Below are 22,912 nucleotides of genomic sequence, written 5' to 3'. Positions count from 1 at the left end.
AACTCAAATAATAAAATTTAAAGAGCCTCGGGGTAACCCTCCTTTTCAAAAAAAAATTCCTGATGCAGAGTAGCTTTTCATCGAGAGCACTACCTCCACCTTGCTACTCCCGTTGACACACCATCGTCGAGACACACCTCAAGCTTGATGCTCCTGCCACTTATCCATCATTGCCATTGGCTGCATCGGAACCTCGTAGCCAACTATGCCGAAAGTGTACCAATGGTAGAAGCATGTGGTTGCAGGTGTCAACGAAGTCAAGGAGGAGGAGGGCATCAAAGCTCATGGCAACGACAATGACAGAAAAGTTCAGGGTTGATGAAATGTACATGGATGGAGAGTTGGGAGGCCCATGGATCCACGCAAAGGTCAAGGGACATGCGCCCTCCCTGCAACGGCACCCCTGACACATCCTTCGCATGTAGCGAGCTCACATGGCAGCCCATTCATATCTCTTAGTGGGGTCCGACTAAACTTCATGCATGAATGGGGGCTTCCGGAATTTTTCTGGAAATTATGCCAATATTTCCAATAGAGGTAAGGGGGGAAAATCATCACATAGTCACTCTAGTAATACAGTGTATGATCTTTTACACGCAGTAACATAATAATGTTGAGCATCAATACAGCGAAGTTTTCATCACACAAAAGTTGCACGCAAAATAACTGAGGATCTTGACTGGAATAATCCATCACTCGAAGTAGTATACATGTATATATGCGGCCAGCCGGGTGCCACGTATATACTTATTTTTCACACTTTCTTCGCCATCTTCACTCAAGGCAACCACGGGGGCATGAAAGTAGTCATGCATGAGTTACTCAGGGACTCGGGAGGGTACCTGCGGGAAGAGGGGATTGACAATCAGTTGAATGGCTAAATATATCAGGGAGGGAATGCAGCTCCTAAGTTTGCAACAATCTCTTATAAGAAAATATATGAAATTCGTTGTTTTCGCCCTACAGAAAGTACTCTGCCGCAAAAAAAAAAGTACTCTGCCGCAAAACAATTATACTCCTACAAATTACGGCTGCTATCTCGACAGGTTAAACTTATATCAAACTTCAAACGTAGGATGAGAATAATACCCTATGTGAAGTGTGGGTTCACCAGCAGCATCAAGGGGGTGGAAGAATCCATTGCCGCCGTGCATCGGCGGCTGCACTTCCGGCTGACGTTCATAGCTCAGTACATTGTTGTTGTGCTCCCAGAGCTGCTGCCCATGAACTTGGTTGCTCTCCTCCAACTGCATCTCTCAAAACAAAATCAAACATTACCTAACCTGTTCATTTTTAAGAGTACCAGTCATGGATTTCCTTTTTTGCTCGTTGTTCTCTAAGAACAATTAGGGTCACGAGAGTAAGAAAGTAACTGTTTCACTTTTATCTCGTTTGAGATGAAATACATATGGAATGTTGCTACAAGAATACATATATGAAATAATTAGACTTGCAATCGTAGAAGTACCTACTTTTATACGAAGACATTTATTTGCCTCCGAAAACATTTGTTCCTGCATGTTTAATAAATTATGGGAGGTCATTCACTAAATAGCTAAGTTTTAATACTGTTGGATTTCTAAGAGAGTGTACCCTTCTCTGGAGTTCTGTCAATTGGTCAACCATATGTTGTGTCTAAAATAAGGGGGAAAAACATGTTAGGACGCAAAGCAACCTCATAATTGTACACATAAAGTCATCAAGAAAATAACGTAAAGATTTTTCATATGGAGAGCTATATCTACTTCAAAAGGAAAAACTCACACTTATTAGCTGGAAAAATTACTTGTTAAAAATTAAGTAATCAATACCCTTGTTGTTCGAATGTGCTTCAAGGACGAATCAAGTTGCTTCTCAAGGCTCTCGAGCTCTTTTATGCCTAATGAATCAAGATCTTCACCAAGCAAATTCCTGGATAAAATGCAAAGAAGTGGTTAATTATGTGCAGATAGAATTAGTATTTTACCTTTTGACTACACTGAAAAGAAACAATACTAAGATTAACAGGTAAACTCGGATTTCGTGGAATGGACAGGATCACTGGTAATGATCCATATTAAGTTGTGTATGCGTATTTTTACTTTTGTGACCTTTGAATGTCGCATTTGCAAGCACCAAGTCTGGTAAAGAGCCACCAAACTCTATAAAAGTTACTACTACCTCCTTTCAAAATATAAGACGTTTTTGAGACCGAGGTAGTACTTCGTAAGGTTTCTATTGTATTCCATTTTGAAAGAATATTAAATTGCAGTTTGATGCTCAATCTGACAATCATTCAAGCAATCAAAAGAATGATCAGTTACTGCACTTGAATTTCAATCATCACCAAAGATATGGTTTCTGATAGCGATATGTTGCAAAAGATCAATACATATTCGTAATTGCTGCTGATTTTAGTTATTTTTATCTTCAAGATAATGAGTGGTAAAGCAACAATACAAAAGAAAGTGTTAAAATAGCTCATTGAAAACACAGCTTACCTTTGTGTTCGCTGTAAATTATCAACCCGTGCCTTTAGTTTCAGGTACTCATTGCGACTGTTTTTCAGTTGCTGAAAGAAAGTAATATAGCACAACTTTACTTCACTAAGAATGATAAGAACAACATTTTATTGAACATTATGCATCATAAAATTACAAATATACAGATAGAATTATGTATAGAATTAACTGACATCACATGTGATTCATTTTCGCCTAAAAATAACAAAACAGTGCATACTTTGTAATGACAGAGAGATTACTTGTGACTCCTTCGTATCAAATCATTAATTTCTTGCATGAAAGAGCACACGGTAGAAATCAGCACACTAACAATTATAATTAGAAGTCATTTTGTGTCACCCTGATGTGTGGTCAGTTCATCCTACCAATTGTACATTTAAAGATGAAGATAGCTCAAGTTTGAGTTAATGGGCTACATATTACGTAAACCATGTGTAATATATGAATTTGTGTATTTTTAGAAGTTTGAGGATCATGGGGTCATAATAGGAAGTGTTTTGGTTTATTTGCCTGCTTTGAATATTCTGGAGACCTTTTCGGGATTGCAGGTACATTCCATGTGATATGCATATGATTAACACCAAACCTAGAATATCATAGATATGTGGGAACAGCTGGTAATATACGCACTGAAAGTACGGAGATTATAACAGCAAATCTAATTAACTAATTCTTCTTGCCAGCTCATGGGTAACAGGTTCTACCTCATTTTCTCTGTTCTGCACAGTAGTTTCAGGTCCTGCATAACTGCATTTTTGATACTTGTCGAGTGTCTTCGTCATGCTACAACAAGTCCAATGGCAAAAGTTATATTTCAATTATATATATATATATATATATATATATATATATATATATATATATATAAGTCTATATGTGAATATTAATGTTAGATTATTTACTACAGAGCTTGAACAGATGGTGATGATAAGAAAAGGCACGTGCCAAGTGTAGAGATTAAGATTCTAAGTGTCACACTGGCTAGTACTCTACTTCGCAGTTCAGTTGGGCCTCTAAAATGTTCTTACCACAGTATTACCAGCCCACAAATCAAAATATCCACCGTGACGCCATAGGATGCGCCTGATGAGATGCTTACTTAAACAGTACAAGTGATAATGAAGGTTAAGACAGAATTTTCAGCACCCGGGTGCCCCTACACCCTCTATGAACAGTAAAATCAAAATAAATTCAAAAATATCTGAAACTTTGGGACATCAAACTTTTGATGATCTTGCAAAGATTTAGCTAAAAATAACATTCGAGGAGCCCTCACCTAAAAAAACAAAATCATTGTTCAAAGTTTATGTACATTTTTTAGCAGTGATTTTTTTTGTTGTGAGGGCTCCACTAAGGTTATTTCTTGCTGAAACTTTGCAAGAACATCAAATCTTTGATCCTTGAAAGTTTCAGTTTTTTTTTGATTTTTTTACGAAATTACTGTTCATGAGGTTGTAGGGGCACCCAGGAGCTGTTACACCTTTCTCAATGAAGTTTACCCATAGAAAAACAAGTGGTAATGAAGGCAGTCGACAGCTACTCACTAAGAATTGATTGAGAGAAATGATGCCCAAACTAGACATCCTTCGAACATGAATTAAGTAACTCTATTTGTTGGTCGTAAAACTATCTTAGGAGTATCAGTTCATAACTAATGACCCGTGTTCTCGTAAAATTCTACCCAACCTAATTTTGGGTTGCTGGCACGTGAGCTAGCTTTTTGTGGGATCCATATGTCAGGGAATTTAAGTTAAAGAATCTCTGTCTCAAATCAAAATATGCACAGCGCTGCAGTGGCGACATGAGATACACTTGTTGAGATGCTGACTTGAAAATAACATTGTGTACTACAAGGAAGGGGTACACAATAGTGAGTACCGTGAGCAATAACACATTAGAAACAAAATACAGAAGAACATAGGGTGTACGCTATTGCACACATTCCAAGGTTGTTCCTGACTCCCCGTCCTTGCTTACCAGGAATCTTCACACTAAGTGATGAGTTCTTTTCACTCCAGCTTTTTAGTGCAAACCACACAAAATATATGTGCTAGTTCTATGTGTGTGCTAAAATGTCGTGCGCTCCCATGAATGCTCACTTGACATCTGAGTGAATGGATGCTCAAGGGAATTGATTGAATTTTAACATTTTTTTGCTAAAAAACCTCAATTAACAAAAGAAATACACGTAACAATAACTTATATTTCCGCAATGCAAGTTAATTAGTACTGCTTAAGAGGTGGTGCACACAAGTCAATCCAGAAAACATGAAGTCATACTTTGTGACTTCACAAATTATTTACACTGCTAAGGAGAAATATGCTAACCATGGTATAATATTTAAGACAACGTCTACCTTGCGAATACTTGTAAGTTTGCAATCCTATAGGCAATTATATTGTACAAGATCTTAGGTGGGTATGTGGGCGTGTCCAAAGTTAGAATCAACCATCTTTCATGCATCCGTTAATTAGTTCTACCCTCTCGGAAAGCTAGACCAACATTCAAAAACTTCATCATCCCTTGGATGGTGATACACTCCCACCAAAGACACTATGACTTCAGCTTTGCATGGAGTTTCACATGTACAGCATCTAGCTACATCAACCTCCGTAGAATATTATTTGCTAATAAGTATGAGATGTATAGCAGTGGTTGCTAGTTACCATGCACATCTGTCCACAAACATTCTAGTCTTCTGTTTGCAACTTCATTTTGTTTCTCATCCAAGGTTGGAACCATCGTTTCGGGATTACCATGGAAGAAATGGTTTGTAATTAAGGAAACCACCGCACTGGATGCCCGCAAAGTTCACTACAGAGTTAGATCAGGGAGGGTCTCGACCGGGAATCCGGGAAAGTACGGTGCATCAAAATGACCAGGGAGGAAACCCTAAATCCACGGTATTGGCCGGATCCCGGCTCGGTAGTCCCTGGAAAGCCGGCGCCAATCCGGCGGATCGTAAGTGCCCCCCTAACCTCGGGACGCTCAATTGCACAGATCCACGCGAAACAGCCGTCCCTCGCGGCACCTCAGCGACGTAGCTGGACGGAGCTTGGTGACGTGAAGCGCAAGGGGACGCCATTTCATGGGCAGATCTGGCAAGATGACTCGCGCGCGCAGGATTTGAGCGAATTGACAAGCGCGTGTGTATACCTCTGGGTGCTGCAGAACTCGTAGAGCTTGCCGCGGTTGGAGAAGACGATGAGCGCGACCTCGGCGTCGCATAGCACGGAGAGCTCGTAGGCCTTCTTGAGCAGGCCGTTCCTGCGCTTGGCAAAGGTGACCTGGCGGTTGATCTTGTTCTCGATCCGCTTCAGCTCCACCCTCCCCCTCCCCATGGCTGACTCCGCTGCTTCCTCCACCTTCCCCGTCCCTAGCTATGCTGCAGCAACCATACACACACCACCACCACCAAGCGTACTACTCGTAGCAAGAAGGGAGAGGAGGGGAGGAAGATAAGGGGGTGGGGAAGAGCAGGCAGGCAGCTGGCTGGCCTGGTAGGGATTAAAGCGAGAGATGATGGGTGCAGGGGAGGAGCCAGTGGGCACAAGGGGGGCTCCGCGGGGTGCCGTTTTTGGCAAAGGATGGGTAGAGGGGAAACCCTAGAGGACCAGCAGCGTAGCGCGTTTCCGGAAGGCTAGGGATGGGATGGGCCGCGCGTCCCGTCCGTCCGTCCCCGTCGCCGTCGCCATCCATCCTTAACTCCTCCTCCACGCCCTGCTTTATTCGCTAGCTTTTTGCAGCCCAAGCACGGCTAACTCCACACACACACAAGCACCCTCCTCTTCTGCACTCCTCTCTCTCTCGCTCGCTCTCTCACACGATCACACGGAGCGCGCTCGCACGCACAAAGACGGACGCACCACATGGCGCTGCAGCGGATCCGCCGGAAGCCGCGGTGAGGGATTTTTCAACGGCTGGTCAGTTGGCGAGCCGTCCGATCGGCAAGGCCGATGGCCCTGCGGTCGACACGTGGTGCGTTGCGGATCCTGGCTGCCTGCCCGCGTACGTAACATGCATGCATGTCCCGGCCCACCACATATGCGCCCACAGCGGAGGTTGATGCGTCTTCCCCGGCCGGGGTCCGGGCCCGTACGGCGGCACCCATCGGCCAAGCGACCGCACGCCGGTGCATTCATGCATGGCATGGGCACGAACAGCCGATCCACCGGGAGGACACTGTTGCTTCCATCTGCCGCGCACGAAGACGACGGGATCCCCGGGCCGATGTTCCTCGGCGAGTAAAATCCTCGATGAGCAGAACCAAAAAATGTGGCTGATAATTCGATCGGTTCATGTGGCGGGTGCGGACTGGCATTTGCTGCACTAATCAGCGAGAGAGCGGGCCGGCGCGTGGTCGTTTTACGACCCGGCGTAGCGTACGGGAGCCAGCAACCTTCGTGTCCAGGCTCGGGCTTGAGACCGGACAAAGGAACGTACGTCGCGCAGAGCATGCCAGCGAGTGACCCATTTGATGGCTCCATCGATCGGGCGGGACCCGGGCATTGGGCGAACGCCGAACGGTATGAGACCTATGGTGACGTGAGTTCGACGTATGCCGTCCAAAGGAAAATGGTATGTTGCGTGTGGTGAGAGCAGTGTCGCTCAAGTGCTGCCTTGCTGATGGCTGCAAGAGTAGAGTAATAAATAAACTAACGCAGTCTATCGTGTCAGGTCCGGTCCCTAGCGGGAACCCAGAAGAACGTATTCCGCATTAGAGCATCTATAAACTAACTTTAAAAATAGTGCTCCAACGGATAATGTAGATATATACTTTTTTACTCAGGTTTTGCTCTAGATGTACAATAGGGCACTTGATGATTCAAATTTGCTAAACTAGCCGTGCTCGAGCAAAACGCAACCATCCGCGCTCACTACTAGCACCCGGGTACTAAGGCCCTGTTTGGTTCATAAGTCCTAAGACTTTTTTTAGTCCCAACTAAAAAGTCCCTAGTCCCTAAAAAGTCTCTTCCTGTTGTTTCCAGGGACTAAAAAGTCCCTAGTCCCTCCCGAGAGGTTATTAAATGACCATGTTACCTCTAGCATACAGAAAAATAACAACCAACCAACACCATGGGGTGGCGGGGCAATGGGTGCAGGGAGGGGTATATTATTGAAAAGAGGTAAATACACCACAGGTGCCTTAACTTGTCCGGTGCGGTTAGTTTAGTACCTAAACTTGCAAACTGTGAAAAAATGGTGCCACAACTTGTCCATTTGGTGCATATACGGTGCCTCGCTCGTACGCTGTCGTATTTGCTGGCCACGTGGCTTGACAGCTGGCGTGTGGCCCACGAGTCAGTGGTTGTGAGCGTAGGCTGAGATCGGTGCGACGTGCGCAGTGGTTATTATGTAGAAAAACCCCTGGGCTTTAAGTAATTATCACAGAAAAGTCCTTGATCTATATAACCCTCGATACCCAAATCCCCCAATTCAGAAAACACAAAGGCAAATCCCTAACCCTAGGTAGACGACGGCGCGGCGCCGACTGATGATGTCTTTGCTTTGTCGTAGGGCGGTGAGAAGTTGACCGAGGGTCGCTGCCCAGAAAGACTCTGAGATTGCATATTACTATGTAATGCACTTAAAGATTGCATTCATATTCAGATATAAATAATGATTGCATTCATATTCAGATATAAATAAGACCTTGGCAAGAGCATTCTGAATGTTCAGAGATGAAAAAGCTTGACAATTAATCAGGAGAACTTCACAGTGATTTCGAATATAACTTCATAGTGATAACATAAACAACAGCATTTCAAATAAAACTTCATAGTGATAACATAAATAGCAGTATTTCAAACAGAACTTGACCAAATCCAGTACATCTGAAACGAGAGCAAAACATAAAGGGTTTACTTGGTTTCTTGGTCTCTAAACCCCAACAAAAGTAGCAGTTCATTCATGAACTCAACTAAGATGCATCACAAGTTCATTCATGAACTGGAACTAGGTGAGATGGACAAATGGCTATCACAGTGAGAGGAAATCATGAAGGTCATCAGGCCATCCATCATCATAGAGACCATGTGGTGCATTCTGGCTAACAAGAACCTCCTCTTCTGCTTGCTGAAGTGTGGCGCTTGGTGTGCACTTGCGCCATCATTTCCAAAGAGAAGGTTGAAGAAGCCAGGGGCAGCAGCTCTAGCTCCTCTTGGAACACTTGTGTTATCTCCTGTTGTCGTATGCGTTCTCCCTCCCCTTGCAGTACTTTCCCCTCCTCTTGCACCCCCTGAAGCAGTTGTTCTCCCTCCCCTTGCAGCAGGTGTTCTGCCTCCCCTTGTAACATGTTCCCCTCCTCTTGCAGCAGGTGTTCTCCCTCCCCTTGCAGCAATGGACCCTCCTCTTGCCTACTTCTTCCTGGGTCTTGGTGCAGCTCCTTGCTCAGATTCAGCTGCAGCACCTTCTGCTCTTCTCACCCTTCCACTTGTCATTGCTGTAGTCACTCTGCCTACTGGGATTGAGTCTCTAGCATTAACAATAAAGCTTGACTTGGGCAGTGGACCATAATCCCTAATTGTTGGGTATGTAAACCTCTCCTGCATTGAGCATTGCAAGGAGATTATCCAAAGCATTGGAATGAAATTATTCATAGTGTTGCAAGGAAACGATTCATAGTACAGAAGAAAATTACCCTTTCCTGCATCATGAACACCATGGAATCTTTAGTTTGTGTTGGATCCATCATGGGATGTACTCTATGTGGCATAATGTTCTGCAAATGTTGTGATATTATGATAACTGGAAGCAAAGTAAATTAAGTCATCAATGTAAAAGGCAAAATGTAGAAGGCAGGAAATTACAGCAATGATGCTAGGGTCATCATACTCTTCTTTTGATTCCCCTGCTCCTCTTGGTTTCAGTTCATCATTTACATGGTTGTGGTGACCTTTTTTGTTGTGATCAACAGCTCCACAAATAGAACAATGCATAGTGACACCATGTTTTGTTACTTTCTTCAGACCATCCTTACCCTTTTTCTCTTCTGGCTCTTTCTTCCTACTTTTCTTTGGCCTTCCCATGACTTTTGTGTAAATAGGTGGAGCCCATCACAAAAAGTTTTACCAGGTTGGCACCAATACACATCCATCTTGGAGTTTGCTCTGTCATGGCCCAGTTGAAGAAGGAAATCATCTATCCCTAAATTAGACCAAGTATCACTCTGACAGTAGTCAAACCAGTCCACTTCGTGATCTATATACTTCATGTTGCTACCAGATCCACAAAAAAATCCCTTGTGATGGATCTGAACTGTGAACAGACCATCAAATAGCCCTGCATTATTAAAATAGAACAAATATTCAGATACTATTTTGCACATATATTCAGCACAAATTTCACTTGATACAAAATAATAAGTTACATATTCAGTACACAACATCCATCTATCCAGCTAAGTATGCAGTTACACGTACAGCAGGTGTCAACAAAATTTAGTTTAAGTGTACATTAGGTGTCAACAAAATTCAGTTTAAGTGTACAGCGGGTGTCACCAAAATTCAGTTAACTATAAGATAGATAACTGAAGAAAAAAATTCAGTTACAAATCTTTTGAAAAAATTAATTCGAACAATACGCAAATCTGAGACGCAATGACCAAGAAGCCAAATGATCACATATCAGCAGTATTATAGCCTAATTAGTTCGAACAAATCCCCTGGGAAAATCCTACCCACCGTATACGTCATGGACGAGGAACGAAGAATCAGGATGAAGGGAAAACAAGAAGGGTGCGACTTACCATACGTAGGAGCTGCTGTGCCTGGAAGACGGCGACGCAGGTCATCCATCGCATCCGCCGCCGACCGCCGTGGCGCACCACCTCCGCCACCTCCGCCTCGGATTGATCGCGACTGAGAAAGCAGAGACAACATATGAATCGGTGGGGAGTTAGAATGAAGTGGCACGGCCTTGCGGGTACCTATGCGTAAATGTAACAGACAATCAATTCTCGTTGCGCGCGCGCATCGATCTCAACCTACGCTCACAGGCACTGACTCGTGGGCCACACGCCAGCTGTCAAGCCACGTGGCCAGCAAATATGGCAGCGTACGAGCGAGGCACCGTATATGCACCAAATGGACATGTTGTGGCGCCATTTTTTCACAGTTTGCAAGTTTAGGCACTAAACTGATCGCGCCGGACAAGTTAAGGCACCTGTGGTGTATTTACCTCTATTGAAAAGTCCCAAAAAGACTCTCCTTGAGAGTATTCTTCATTTAGTCCCAAAAAGCAACTTTTAGTACCTAGTAGTCCCTCCTGTTTGGTTAAAAGTCTCTAAGAGAGACTTTTTCTAGTCCCTACACCAAGAAGTCCCTGGAAACAAACACCCCCTGAACATAATGATCTTCCACCAAGTAAACCGACTAGCTGACATCAACTACAAGATGTAATCAACACTATTAGCATCCCCTAGGTACCAATATGAGGTTTGATACAAAGACTGACAACAAGAGATGAACTAGGGTTTTGAGATGAGATGGTGCTGGTGAAGATATTGATTGAGATGAGTTCTCCCACAATGAGAGGAATGTTGGTGATGATGAGGGCTTCGATATCCCACTCCTGGAGGGAAGTTCCCCTGGAGCATCGCTCCGCCAGAGAGCAGAAGTGCTCTGCCTCTATTTCTACCTCGAGACGACAACAGAAGGTCCCGAAAGTCTTCTTATTTATTTTGTAGGGTAAATGACTTTATATAGGAGAAGAACGTCGGAAGGTGACCTCTGTTAAATTATGATCTAAATTCTAGTACCGTGTTGGACTAGACGTAGTACAAACGATGTGGGCCTTTGCGTTGACGTCGACGCGTACGAGTACAACTCGTTTACTTGTCCTCCAAGGACTCTCATGTATTGCCCTCTTATATACCCCATGTAGTCGCACCTCAGACGGTCTGTCATCTCGTGCTTGTAATACTCCTCCATCATAGTGATTGCGCCTTCGTGCGTCCGTGGTTTTCTCCCGCAAGGTTTCCACGTAAAAATCCGTGTCTCTCTTTGTCTCGTTTATTCTCGTTATTATCTAACAAGTGGTATACAGAGCTGAGGTTACAAATACGAGATTTGAGGCGAAAGTTAGGGTTCCTCGTGTGCACCGCCGCACGCGACCAGGTGATCCGTCCGGATCGATTCCGCTGTGCTGTCCTACCAAGAAGCTGAGACCGACAGGATATTGATTTTTCCCTACTGCGGCGCCCTACAGAGCGGTCGCAGAGTCGCCGAGATCGATCAGATTATCTGCTATCCGGTCGTGTTCGAGATTGATTTTCCGCTACAGATCCATCAATCCAAGGCGTTCCGTACGCGTGGCAGCTCTTCTGCGCGTGAAAGAAAATCGAGGCTTCAAGTCCCCAGGAGGCCAGTACTACTCACGTGGCTACGTTGCTGCTGGACTTTGCTTCAACCCGGTCACTAGTACTACTAGTTCTTGCCACGTGAAGACAAGGCTCATCTACAGTTCAGACTGTTTTATTGTTCTCTGTTCAATTGCTATGGCCACCAGCGACTACCAGGTGCTATCTCTTCTGGTTTTTTGTCTGCATATTAATTCTATTAAGAATTTGTCTACCGGTTTGTACTACTTTGTGTACACAGATTTATCGACTCATGGCATCCATGAAGTACGATCTTCCGCTGCTAGATCGTGACACAAGGTTTACCCTATGGCAAGTCAAGATGCGGGCGTTGTTGGCACAGTCTGACTATGATGAAGCACTGGATAGTTTTGGAAAGAATAGAATTCAGGACTGGACTGATGAGGAGAAAAGAATTGATTGTAAGGCTTTGTCACAAATTCAACTCCATTTGCATAATAATATTTTGCAGGAAGTTTTGAGTGAGAAAACTGCCGCCGCTCTATGGTTATAGCTGGAAGGGATTTGTATGACTAAAGATCTCACCAGCAAGATGCATCTGAAGCAAAAATTATTCCTGCACAGGTTACCCGAGGGAGGTAATGTTTTGAATTATATTTTAGAATTTAAAGAGATCACATCTGATCTAGCTGCAATGGAGGTTAAGTATGAAGAAGAAGATACTGCTTTAATGTTACTTTGTTCACTGCCAAGTTCTTATACCAATTTTAGAGACACCCTATTATACAGCCGTGATACTCTCACGCTTAATGAAGTTTATGAAGCTTTGAAATCCAAGGAGAAGATGAAATTAATGGTGCCTCATGATGGTTCAAGTTCATCCCAAGCCGAGGGATTATCTGTTCGTGGCAGGACAAAGGAGAAGAACTTTAATAATGGAAACAGAGGCAAAAGTAAAAACGGCTACAGGGGCCGGTCGCAATCCAGAGACAAGAAGTATTGCAGGTATTGCAGGAGAGACGGGCATGACATCTCTGAGTGTTTCAAGTTGCAGAACAAGGAAAAGAGGAAAGGTAACAAACAAGGTGACAATTCTGCTAACGTTGCTCGTGATGATAGTTCCGATGATGCTCTTGTCGTTATTGCTGGATGTGCTGAGACCAATGATGAGTGGGTACTTGACACTGCATGCACTTTTCATATGTGTCCACATAGAGATTGGTTTAATACTTTTGATTCCACTACTTCTGTTGGTTCCGTTTTGGGTTTTGATAATTCACCATGCAAGATTGATGGCATAGGTTCTATTCGAATCAAGATGTTCGATGGCATAATCAGAACTTTGACAGATGTTCGGTATATTCCGAAGATGAAGAGAAATCTTATTTCTATGAGTGCCCTTGATGCAAAGGGGTACAAATATTCAGGTGGAGATAGTGTTTTGAAGGTCACCAAAGGTTCCCTTGTTGTGATGAAAGGTGACTTAAGTTCGACCAATGGTCTTTATTACCTTCGAGGTTCTACTGTTTCAGGTAACACTACTCCAGTTGTTTCAAAGAATTCTGATTGTGATGCTGCTAACCTTTGGCATATGCGTCTTGGACATATGAGTGAACTTGGTTTAGGAGAGTTAAACAAGAGAGGTCTTCTTGATGGATATGAACCTGGTAAATTGAAATTTTGTGAGCACTGTATCTTCGGCAAGCACAAGAGGGTGAAGTTCAATACTTCGACCCATACAACTGAAGGTATTCTTGATTATGTGCATTCTGATTTATGGGGACCATCTCGCAAGAAGTCATTAGGTGGTGCAAGTTATATGCTGACTATTATTGATGATTATTCGAGAAAAGTTTGGCCTTATTTCTTGAAGCATAAATATGAAGCATTCTCAGCATTTAAGGAGTGGAAGATTATGATTGAGAGACAAACTGAAAGGAAGGTAAAGATACTTCGCACTGATAATGGTATGGAATTCTGTTCTAAGCAATTTAAAAATTATTGCAAGTCTGAAGGCATTGTCAGACACTACACCGCTCCTTATACTCCTCAACAAAACGGTGTTGCTGAGCGTATGAACAGGACCATTAGTTTCAGAGCCCGTTGCATGTTGTCCAATGCAGGTTTGCATAGGCATTTTTGGGCTGAGGCCGCTTCCACTGCTTGTTATCTAATTAACCGTTCACCATCTATTGCTCTTAATAAGAAAACTCCAATTGAGGTATGGTCTGGTTCACCTGCTGACTATTCACAGTTGAGAGTTTTTGGTTGCACTGCTTATGCTCATGTTGATAATGGAAAGTTGGAGCCTAGGGCTGTTAAGTACATCTTTCTTGGTTATAAGTCTGGTGTTAAAGGTTTTAAATTGTGGAATCCTGAAACCCAGAAGGTTGTTATTAGCAGAAATGTTATCTTTAATGAATCTTCTATGTTACATGATGTTTCATCTACTAATGTTCCCGTTGAGAGTGAACAGCAGCCTACTATTCAGCAACCTACTGTTCAGGTGGAGCATGTTATTGAGTCAGGTGATACATCTGGTAATGAAATTGTTGATGCACATGATGAACCCGTCGTTGATGATGAACATGTCACTCCCACTCCAAATCAGCCTATTGTTCCACCCAGTTGGAATCTTGCACATGACAGAGTTAGACGGGGTATTAATAAACCTGACAGGTTAATTGAAGAGTGCAATATTGTTTCTTTTGCTTTATCTGTTGCAGAAGAAATTGAAGGTAATTCTGAGCCTTCTTCATATTCCGAGGCCATTCTCTCTGGTGATAGTAATAAGTGGATGACCGCTATGCATGATGAGATGGAATCACTTGAAAAGAATGGCACATGGGATTTAGTAAAATTACCTAGAGAGAAGAAACCTATTCGTTGCAAGTGGGTTTTCAAGAGGAAAGAAGGTGTTTCTCCTAATGATGAGACAAGATATAAAGCAAGGTTAGTTGCTAAAGGTTATAGCCAGATTCCAGGTATTGACTATAACGAAGTCTTTTCTCCTGTTGTGAAGCATAGCTCTATTCGCACTTTACTCAGTATTGTTGCCATGCATGATTTTGAGCTTGAACAATTGGATGTTAAAACTGCATTCTTACATGGAGAATTAGAAGAGGATATTTATATGGAACAACCTAAAGGTTTTGTTATTCCTGGAAAAGAAAAGCTTGTCTGCAAGTTAAAGAAATCTCTTTATGGATTGAAGCAATCCCCTAGACAGTGGTACAAGAGATTTGACACCTTTATGCTCTCTCAAGGTTTCAAAAGGTCTAATTATGATAGTTGTGTTTATTTGAAAACTGTCAATGGTTCAACTACTTATTTGCTCCTTTATGTTGATGATATGCTTATTGCTGCAAAGAGTATGTCAGAGATTAATGAACTAAAGAAGCAATTGAGTAATGAATTTGAGATGAAGGATTTGGGTGCAACAAAGAAAATACTTGGCATGGAAATATCCAGAGATAGACCGTCTGGAAAAGTATATCTAATTCAGAAGGGATATATTGATAAAGTTCTTCGTCGTTTTAATATGCATAATGCCAAGCCAGTGAGTACACCGTTAGCTGCACACTTCAAATTGTCATCAGCTTTATGTCCTAAGTCAGATGCAGATATTGAGTACATGTCTAGAGTTCCCTATTCAAGTGCAGTTGGTTCACTTATGTATGCCATGGTTTGTTCTCGTCCTGACCTATCATATGCATTGAGTGTTGTCAGTAGATACATGGCTAATCTTGGAAAAGAGCATTGGAAAGCAGTTCAGTGGATTTTCAAATACCTGCGTGGTACTTCTAATTCTTATTTACAGTTTGGGAAAACTAGAGATGGACTTGTTGGTTTTGTTGATTCTGATTTTGCTGGTGATTTGGATAAGAGAAGATCACTCACAGGTTATGTTTTCACCATTGGTGGTTGTGCTGTGAGTTGGAGAGCAACCTTGCAGTCTATTGTGGCTTGTTCTACTACTGATGCCGAGTATATGGCTATTTCTGAGGCATGCAAAGAAGCTATCTGGTTGAGAGGTTTGTACACTGAGCTTTGTAGAGATTCATCTTGCCCTACCATATTTTCTGACAGTCAAAGTGCCATATATCTTACAAAGAATCCAATGTATCATGAGAGGACAAAGCACATTGATGTCAGATATCACTATATTCGAGATGTTGTTGCTGAAGGTGATTTGAAGGTATGCAAGATAAGTACTCATGATAATCCTGCTGATATGATGACAAAGCCAGTTCCCACTAATAAGTTTGAGCTTTGCTCAGGCTTAGTTGGTATTTCTCATTAGTCCTATGGACTTTGACGCACAAGGTGTTTATGCTCATTTGGATGGAGTTATTCACTTTCTTCGACTACTGGAGGGAATTTGGATCAAGGTGGAGATTGTTAAATTATGATCTAAATTCTAGTACCATGTTGGACTACACGTAGTACAAACGGTGTGGGCCTTTGCGTTGACGTCAACGCGTACGAGTACAACTCGTTTACTTGTCCTCCAAGGACTCTCATGTATTGCCCTCTTATATACCCCATGTAGTCGCACCTCAGACGGTCTGTCGTCTCGTGCTTGTAATACTCCTCCATCATAGTGATTGCGCCTTCGTGCGTCCGTGGTTTTCTCCCGCAAGGTTTCCATGTAAAAATCCGTGTCTCTCTTTGTCTCGTTTATTCTCGTTATTATCTAACAACCTCCATGGGCCCCACAAGCCCAGGTGGCGCGGCCTGGGGGGTGGCCGCACCCCCTGCACTTGTGGCCTCGAGGCTCTTCTTTGTTACTTCTTTCTTCCAGTATTTTTTATATATTATAAAATAAATCTCCATGAAATTTCACTTCATTTTGAGCTTCGGAGAATTGTATTTTTGTTGTAGCTTTTTCAGGTCAGAATTTCAACTGCCGCTAATCCCTCCACTTTGATGTATCTTGCATTTTAAGAGAGAAAGACATTAGAATTGCATCATAATATGAAACATAACTTCAAAATAAGATAAATTGCAGTAGGAAATCGTGATGCAAAATGGATGTGTCAGGAACCACTCATGGTAATGACACCCGCATTAACCAGCATCAACGAGCAGTGATCCAAGGTAGAAGAGGATTGTAGGAGTACCTTGGCCATGGTGAATATTAATTCCCACTCTACATTGCATAACGCTCGATCCAGTCTAACTAGCATGAGCATAGCTTGCTCGTTTCTCCATGTGAACTTGTGGCCGATGAAAGGAATTTCATTAAGACTTGATCTGCTAAGAGTTCTCCTAAAGTGATCCATTGACACGTCTCCAATGTATTTATAATTTTTGATTGTTTCTTGCTCTTATATTATCAATCTTGTATGCTTTATATGCACTTTATATCACTTTTGGGAACTAACCTATTTACTCAGTGCCCCATGGTAGTTCCTATTTTTGCTTATTTTATTGTTTCATAGGAAAATCATACCAAATGAAGTTCAAACACAATGAAACTTTACGGTGATTTTTTTAGACCAGAAGGGACCCTAGAAGCTTCAGGGGGACCAGACGATGCACAAGAGAGCCACAAGCTCAGGAAACAATTATTCCACCATCGCATGCATCTATTCTTCCGTGATCCATCTAGAGGCCTCCGTCAGTACTCTTCCGGAGTGGGAATTAATCACGGAGGGCCTCTACATCAACTTTGATGCCTCTTCGATGATGTGTGGGTAGTTCCTCATAGGACCTACGGGTCCATAGCAGTACCAAGATGGCTCTGTCTCTCTCTCTCTCTCTCTCTCTCTCTCTCTCTCCGATCTTCAATACAATGTTCTCTTTAGAGATCGATTCGATGTAATACTTTTGCGGTGTGTTTGTTGGGATCCAATGAATTGTGGGTTTATGATAAGATTATTTGATAAAAGTTATTGAGTATTTTCTAAACTTTATTATGTGTGATTATTATAACTATGTAATTATTTCTGGTCTATGAGTTTTCTTTGGCCAAGTTGATGAGTAGATCTTCACTGGAAGTGGTGCATAGTAGTAGATTCCATCTTGCGGTGTCCTCACCTTGTGACAGAAGGGGTAGGGAGTCACGTATTTGTATTGTTACTACTATGGGTAAAACGATGGGGTTCAATCATATTGATTGGTCTTATATTGTCTACATTATGTCATCATGCATAAAGCATTACTCTGTTTATTATAAACTTAATACCTAGAGAGGCAAGCATAGAAGCACTCCTGAAGTGGAGTAATAGTAGTAAATACAGAATCATTTTAGTCTACTTGTCACGGACGTAATGCCTATGTACTGATCATGCCATGAATAACATCATAACTATGTGGTTTTCTATGAATCTCAAAAGTAATTTGTGTGCCCACAGTTTTTATGTTCTTGAGAGAGATGCCTCTGGTGAAATCTATGGCCCCCGGGTCCAATTCACTTTATATTACTAAAACCCTAAATACCTTGCTGCAGTTTAGTTACTTTTATTTAGTTTTGCAATTTATATGTCTATCACTATCAGAATTAATCCTTGAATTAACGAGTGCTGGGGGATTGACAACCCTCTTGCTTATGTTGGGTGCAAGTATTTGTTTGTGTGTGTGCAGGTACTGTTAGTTATTTGTTTAAATCCCCTACTGGTTCCATAAACCTTGGTTCTTTACTAAGGGAAATACTTTCTACTACTATACTACATCATGCTACTTGTGAGGTGCGTTGGGGTTTCCCCAAAGAGGAGGGGATGATGCAGTACAGTAGAGATAAGTATTTGCCTCAGTTATGAAACTGAGATTATCAACCCAGTAGGAGAACCAAGAACACTATGTAAATAGGAGCTGCACACAAACAATAAAAACTTGCAACCCAACGTGTAGAGGGGTTGTCAATCCCTCAACGGTATTGAGATATATTAAATTGTATAGGATTTGATAAATAGATCTAACTAAAACACAAAATAAAACAAATAAAGGAAAATTACAGCAAGGTATTTCTAAGATTTTTATATAATAAAAGATAGACCCGGGGGCTATAGTTTTCACTAGAGGCTTCTCTCGAGAAAATAGCATACGATGGGTAAACAAATTACTGTTTGGCAATTAATAGAAAAGCAAATAATTATGATGATATCCAAGGCAATGATCATGTATATAAGAATCACGTTCAAGATTAGTAGACTGAAACGATTCTGCATCTACTACTATTACTCCACACACCGGCCGCTATCCAGCATGCATCTAGTGTATTAAGTTCATGGAGAAACGGAGTAATGCATTAGGCAAGATGACATGATGTAGACAAGATAAACTCACGTATGAATGAACCCCATCTTGTGACCCTTAATAGCAATGATACATGCATTTCATGTCTCTTTCTGTCACTAAGATTGAGGACTGCAAGATCGAACCCATCAAAAAGCACCTTTTCCCACGGCAAGAATAATCTATCTAGTTGGCCAAACCAAACCAATAATTTGGAGAAGAAATACAAGGCTATAACAATCATGCATAAAAGTGTTTAGAGAAAACTCAAATAATATTGATGGATAGATTTGATCTAAACTCACAATTCATCGGATCCCAACAAACACACCGCAAAAATTCACTACATCAAATAGATCTCCAAGAAAATCAAGGAGAACATTGTATTGAAGATCTAAAAGAGAGAAGAAGTCATCTAGCTACTAATTACGGACTGGTAGGTCTGTGGTAAACTACTCACGCATCGTTGGAGGGGCAGCAAGGATGATGAAGAAACCCTCCGTGATTTTTGCCCCCTCTGGCAGAGTGCCAGAAAAGGCCTCTAGATTGGATCTCATGGTTCTGGAACTTGTGGCTGCGGAAAAAGTATTTCGTCGACTCCCCTAGGGTTTTTGGGATATTAGATTATTGACCAAATTTTTTTTATTAATTAATAATCACGGAATTATGAAACAAGTGACAGGGAAGTGGAAATTTTGAAAATAGGAAGGACGCTAAGTACAATGGCGTCCATAGCTGGATGCTATCAAGGATAGCGTCCAGGTCTGGACCCTATTAGTAACTGCATCCATTCAAGTGCTTCGCCTAGCCATTAGATCCGACTAAACCAACCATGGCACATTAGCTATGGCAACAAGTGGTTTACTATGGATAGGCAGCCCCCACAAACAACCGACGTCTTGCAGTGTAATAGTCATTTCTCCAACAGGTATGTGAAAACTATTTGTCTCGGGCCGCCAACGTTCCACTAATGCTGATATCAAGTATTTGTCGACATTGATTTTCATCATCTTTGCAATCTGATAAATACTAAGGTTCTCTAAAGCTGGCCTACATAGAGGATCAAATGGGATGCCAACACGGTGACACCATACATTCAAGGAAATATTAGGCAGCATTAATACATACAAAAAACAGTTTAAGCCAAACACCAAGTGTAACAGACCACATGCAAATTCAACAAAGACTCACATTTTCCCAAGCTTTGCATATTTTATGTTGGTTGTGGGCATCCATAATAAATCACTGAAACGCCCATTTGTATTCATTTCAGTACCCTGTCAAAAGATAAAAGGGACAAGTAAGCCTTCGGAGTGCACTACATCAATCATTTGTATTTATTCTTCAGAATACTCCACTTGATAAACCTCAGTAAATCATATTCTCTCTCAGTAAGAGCTATGCTTATGAAACCAATGACAAATCATTAAAGCCTCCACATCAATAATATCAATCATTTACTATCAACTACATACAAGTACCAGGTTACACACTTACACTCATGAAAATTCAGGAATCGACATTTTTTTGGCGAAGTATCAACACCAATCTATTAGTCAGAAGAAGAGACAAATACCATGCAATAAATAGAAGATATTTGCTAGCATCTACTATAATGTTCTATTCAATTGGAGATCAGGAAGAACATGCAGTTTGAGGGAAAATAATTGTATCTACTGTCCTATGCTCCGGCAGGTGACGATTGAGGCTGTGAGGAATGTAGGGACAAGGAACAGAATGGATGTGGTAACCGCGGTCGAGAGAAGAGAGAAGGGCCATCAACTCCGCCAATCTCGTCATGCTGGCGCAACCTACTTTGACAGTGAGGAGGTGGAAGAGGGGATGAGGCAGAGGTGGGAGGCAACCACGAGGTGTTATAGGGGATTGCAGGGTGGTGGCCTTGAGGAGGTTGGTGAAAGATGAGGTGGAGGGCGGAGTCGGCCATGGATAGGTGGTCACGGGGATGAGAAGTGGAGGGCGGCGGCGGCGGCCGTGGATATGTGGTCACGGGGACGAGAGGTGGAGGGCGGCAGTGGTGGCTGTGGAGAGGTGGCCGATGTGCTAATGGACCAAAGTTGTTGGATTGCGGATGGGGCCCAACCTAACGGTGGTCGTGATCGATGCTAGCGTCCCGATCTGGACGTCGCTTATACTAGCGTCCGCACATGGACACTATAATGCCTTATAATTATCCATTCCTTGTTTCATAATTCTGTGATTATTAATTACTAATAATAAAAAATTCGGATTATTTATGGAGGCGGAGGTAGGTCAAGATGTTGTCTATGGGCCCCACTACCCACCAGGGCGCGCCAGAGGCCCCTGGCGTGCCCTGGTGCCTAGTGGGCCCCACGAGCCTCTTCTCATGGCCTCTAGAAGCTTCCAGGGTCTCTTCTTGCCAGAAAAAATCTCCAAAAAGTTTCGTGGCCTTTGGACTTTGTTTGGTATTGATATTCTGCAAAGTAAAAAAAAAGCAAAAAAAGCAACTGGCACTGTGCACTAACTTAATAGGTTAGTCCCAAAAAATGATATAAAGTTGCTAGTAAATGTATATAAAATATCCAAGATTGATAATATAATAGCATGGAACAATCAAAAATTACAGATATGTTGGAGACGTATCAAGCATCCCCAAGCTTAATTCCTCCTCGTCCTCGAGTAGGTAAATGATAAAAACAGGATTTTGATGTGGAATGCTACCTATCATGTTAATCACCCATTATTTTCTTTGTAGCATGGACATTTGGACTTTAAGTGATTCAAAGCAATAGTCTATAATTTGACATGAAGACATCAATACTCAAGCATATCAACGAGCAACCATGTCTTTCAAAATATCAGTGCTAAAGTGAGTTATCCCTAGCCCATTATGCTCGATCATTGATCCATTCATGAAACACACTCAAATATTAGCTACATCCAATGCACAAGCATAACAATAGTGTTCCATAGTTGGTGCTTTATAAGAGAAGATGGAGACTCGATAAAAATAAAATTGCATAAAAGTAAATAGATATGCCCTTCACAGAGGGAAGCTGAGATTTGTAGAGGTTCCACAACACAAAGCTTAAATTGAGAGATAAAATTGTTTTGAGAGGCATGTTTTTCCTATCAATGAAAATGACCAAGAATTCCCAATATCTTCCATGCTATACAAATCATAGGAGGTTCCCAAACAGAATGTAAAGTTTATTTCCTTTCTACCATTCTTACACAATCCATGGCTAGCTGTATCCATGGGTGTCATCCATACCAACACTAGTGCAGAACCGGCCTTTAGTGCCGGTTCGTAACGGCCTTTAGTGCTGGTTTGCCATCCGGCATTAAAGTGCTGGTTTTCACGAACCGGCGCTAAAGTGACACCACGTGGCATGAGCCAGACCCGTGTGCGCGTAGGACATTAGTACCGGTTGGTAACACCAACCGGTACTAAATGTTTGGGGGGGGGGGTTGGCTTTATTTTCCATTCAATTTTTTTTGTTTGCTGGTATTTCATGATACTACAAATTGTACACGTTATGCATATATATAAATAGATTTTCTCGTACGTAGAACCGCATATATATATATATATATATATCATCGAATGTCTCACAACCAACACCATTAATTATTCACACATACACATGTATATACATATACAATTTCTCCTACATATGTTGCCTTGGTGCCTCCGGAGCACGATGACAAGTGGTTCATGGAGGCGGTAGTGGGTAATAGTATTCTCCTTTGGGATCTATGACCTGGTCGAGCAAAAATCCGGCTACTTCCTCTTGAAGTGCTAGTATGCGGTCCGATGGTAGGAGATTATCCCACACCTCTCTAAACTGTTAAGAAGGAGATCAATAT

At 42.1% G+C, this 22,912-nt stretch overlaps 1 protein-coding gene across 2 annotated transcripts; it reads right to left on the bottom strand.

Moving 5' to 3' along the window:
* Positions 1 to 538: 538 nt before the first annotated feature.
* Positions 539 to 6,081, bottom strand: LOC123156477 (MADS-box transcription factor 7). Of its 2 annotated transcripts, XM_044574604.1 has the most exons (8): positions 5,662 to 6,081; positions 3,209 to 3,287; positions 2,481 to 2,551; positions 1,812 to 1,911; positions 1,594 to 1,635; positions 1,473 to 1,514; positions 1,090 to 1,247; positions 539 to 842 (listed from the first exon to the last, which is right to left on the bottom strand). In XM_044574604.1, exons 1-8 carry the CDS (start codon positions 5,844 to 5,846, stop codon positions 779 to 781), a joined length of 741 nt encoding a protein of 246 aa, XP_044430539.1. In that variant the 5' UTR covers positions 5,847 to 6,081; the 3' UTR covers positions 539 to 778. The 2 variants fall into 2 exon arrangements, with proteins under 2 accessions (XP_044430539.1, XP_044430540.1); XM_044574605.1 differs by lacking the exons at positions 1,473 to 1,514; positions 1,594 to 1,635.
* Between the last annotated feature and the right edge of the window lie 16,831 nt (positions 6,082 to 22,912).

Source organism: Triticum aestivum, chromosome 7B, assembly GCF_018294505.1.
Source record: "Triticum aestivum cultivar Chinese Spring chromosome 7B, IWGSC CS RefSeq v2.1, whole genome shotgun sequence".
NCBI lineage: Eukaryota > Viridiplantae > Streptophyta > Magnoliopsida > Poales > Poaceae > Triticum > Triticum aestivum.
Note: the sequence above shows the minus strand (reverse complement) of the source record. Positions and strands in the feature narration are given on the sequence as shown.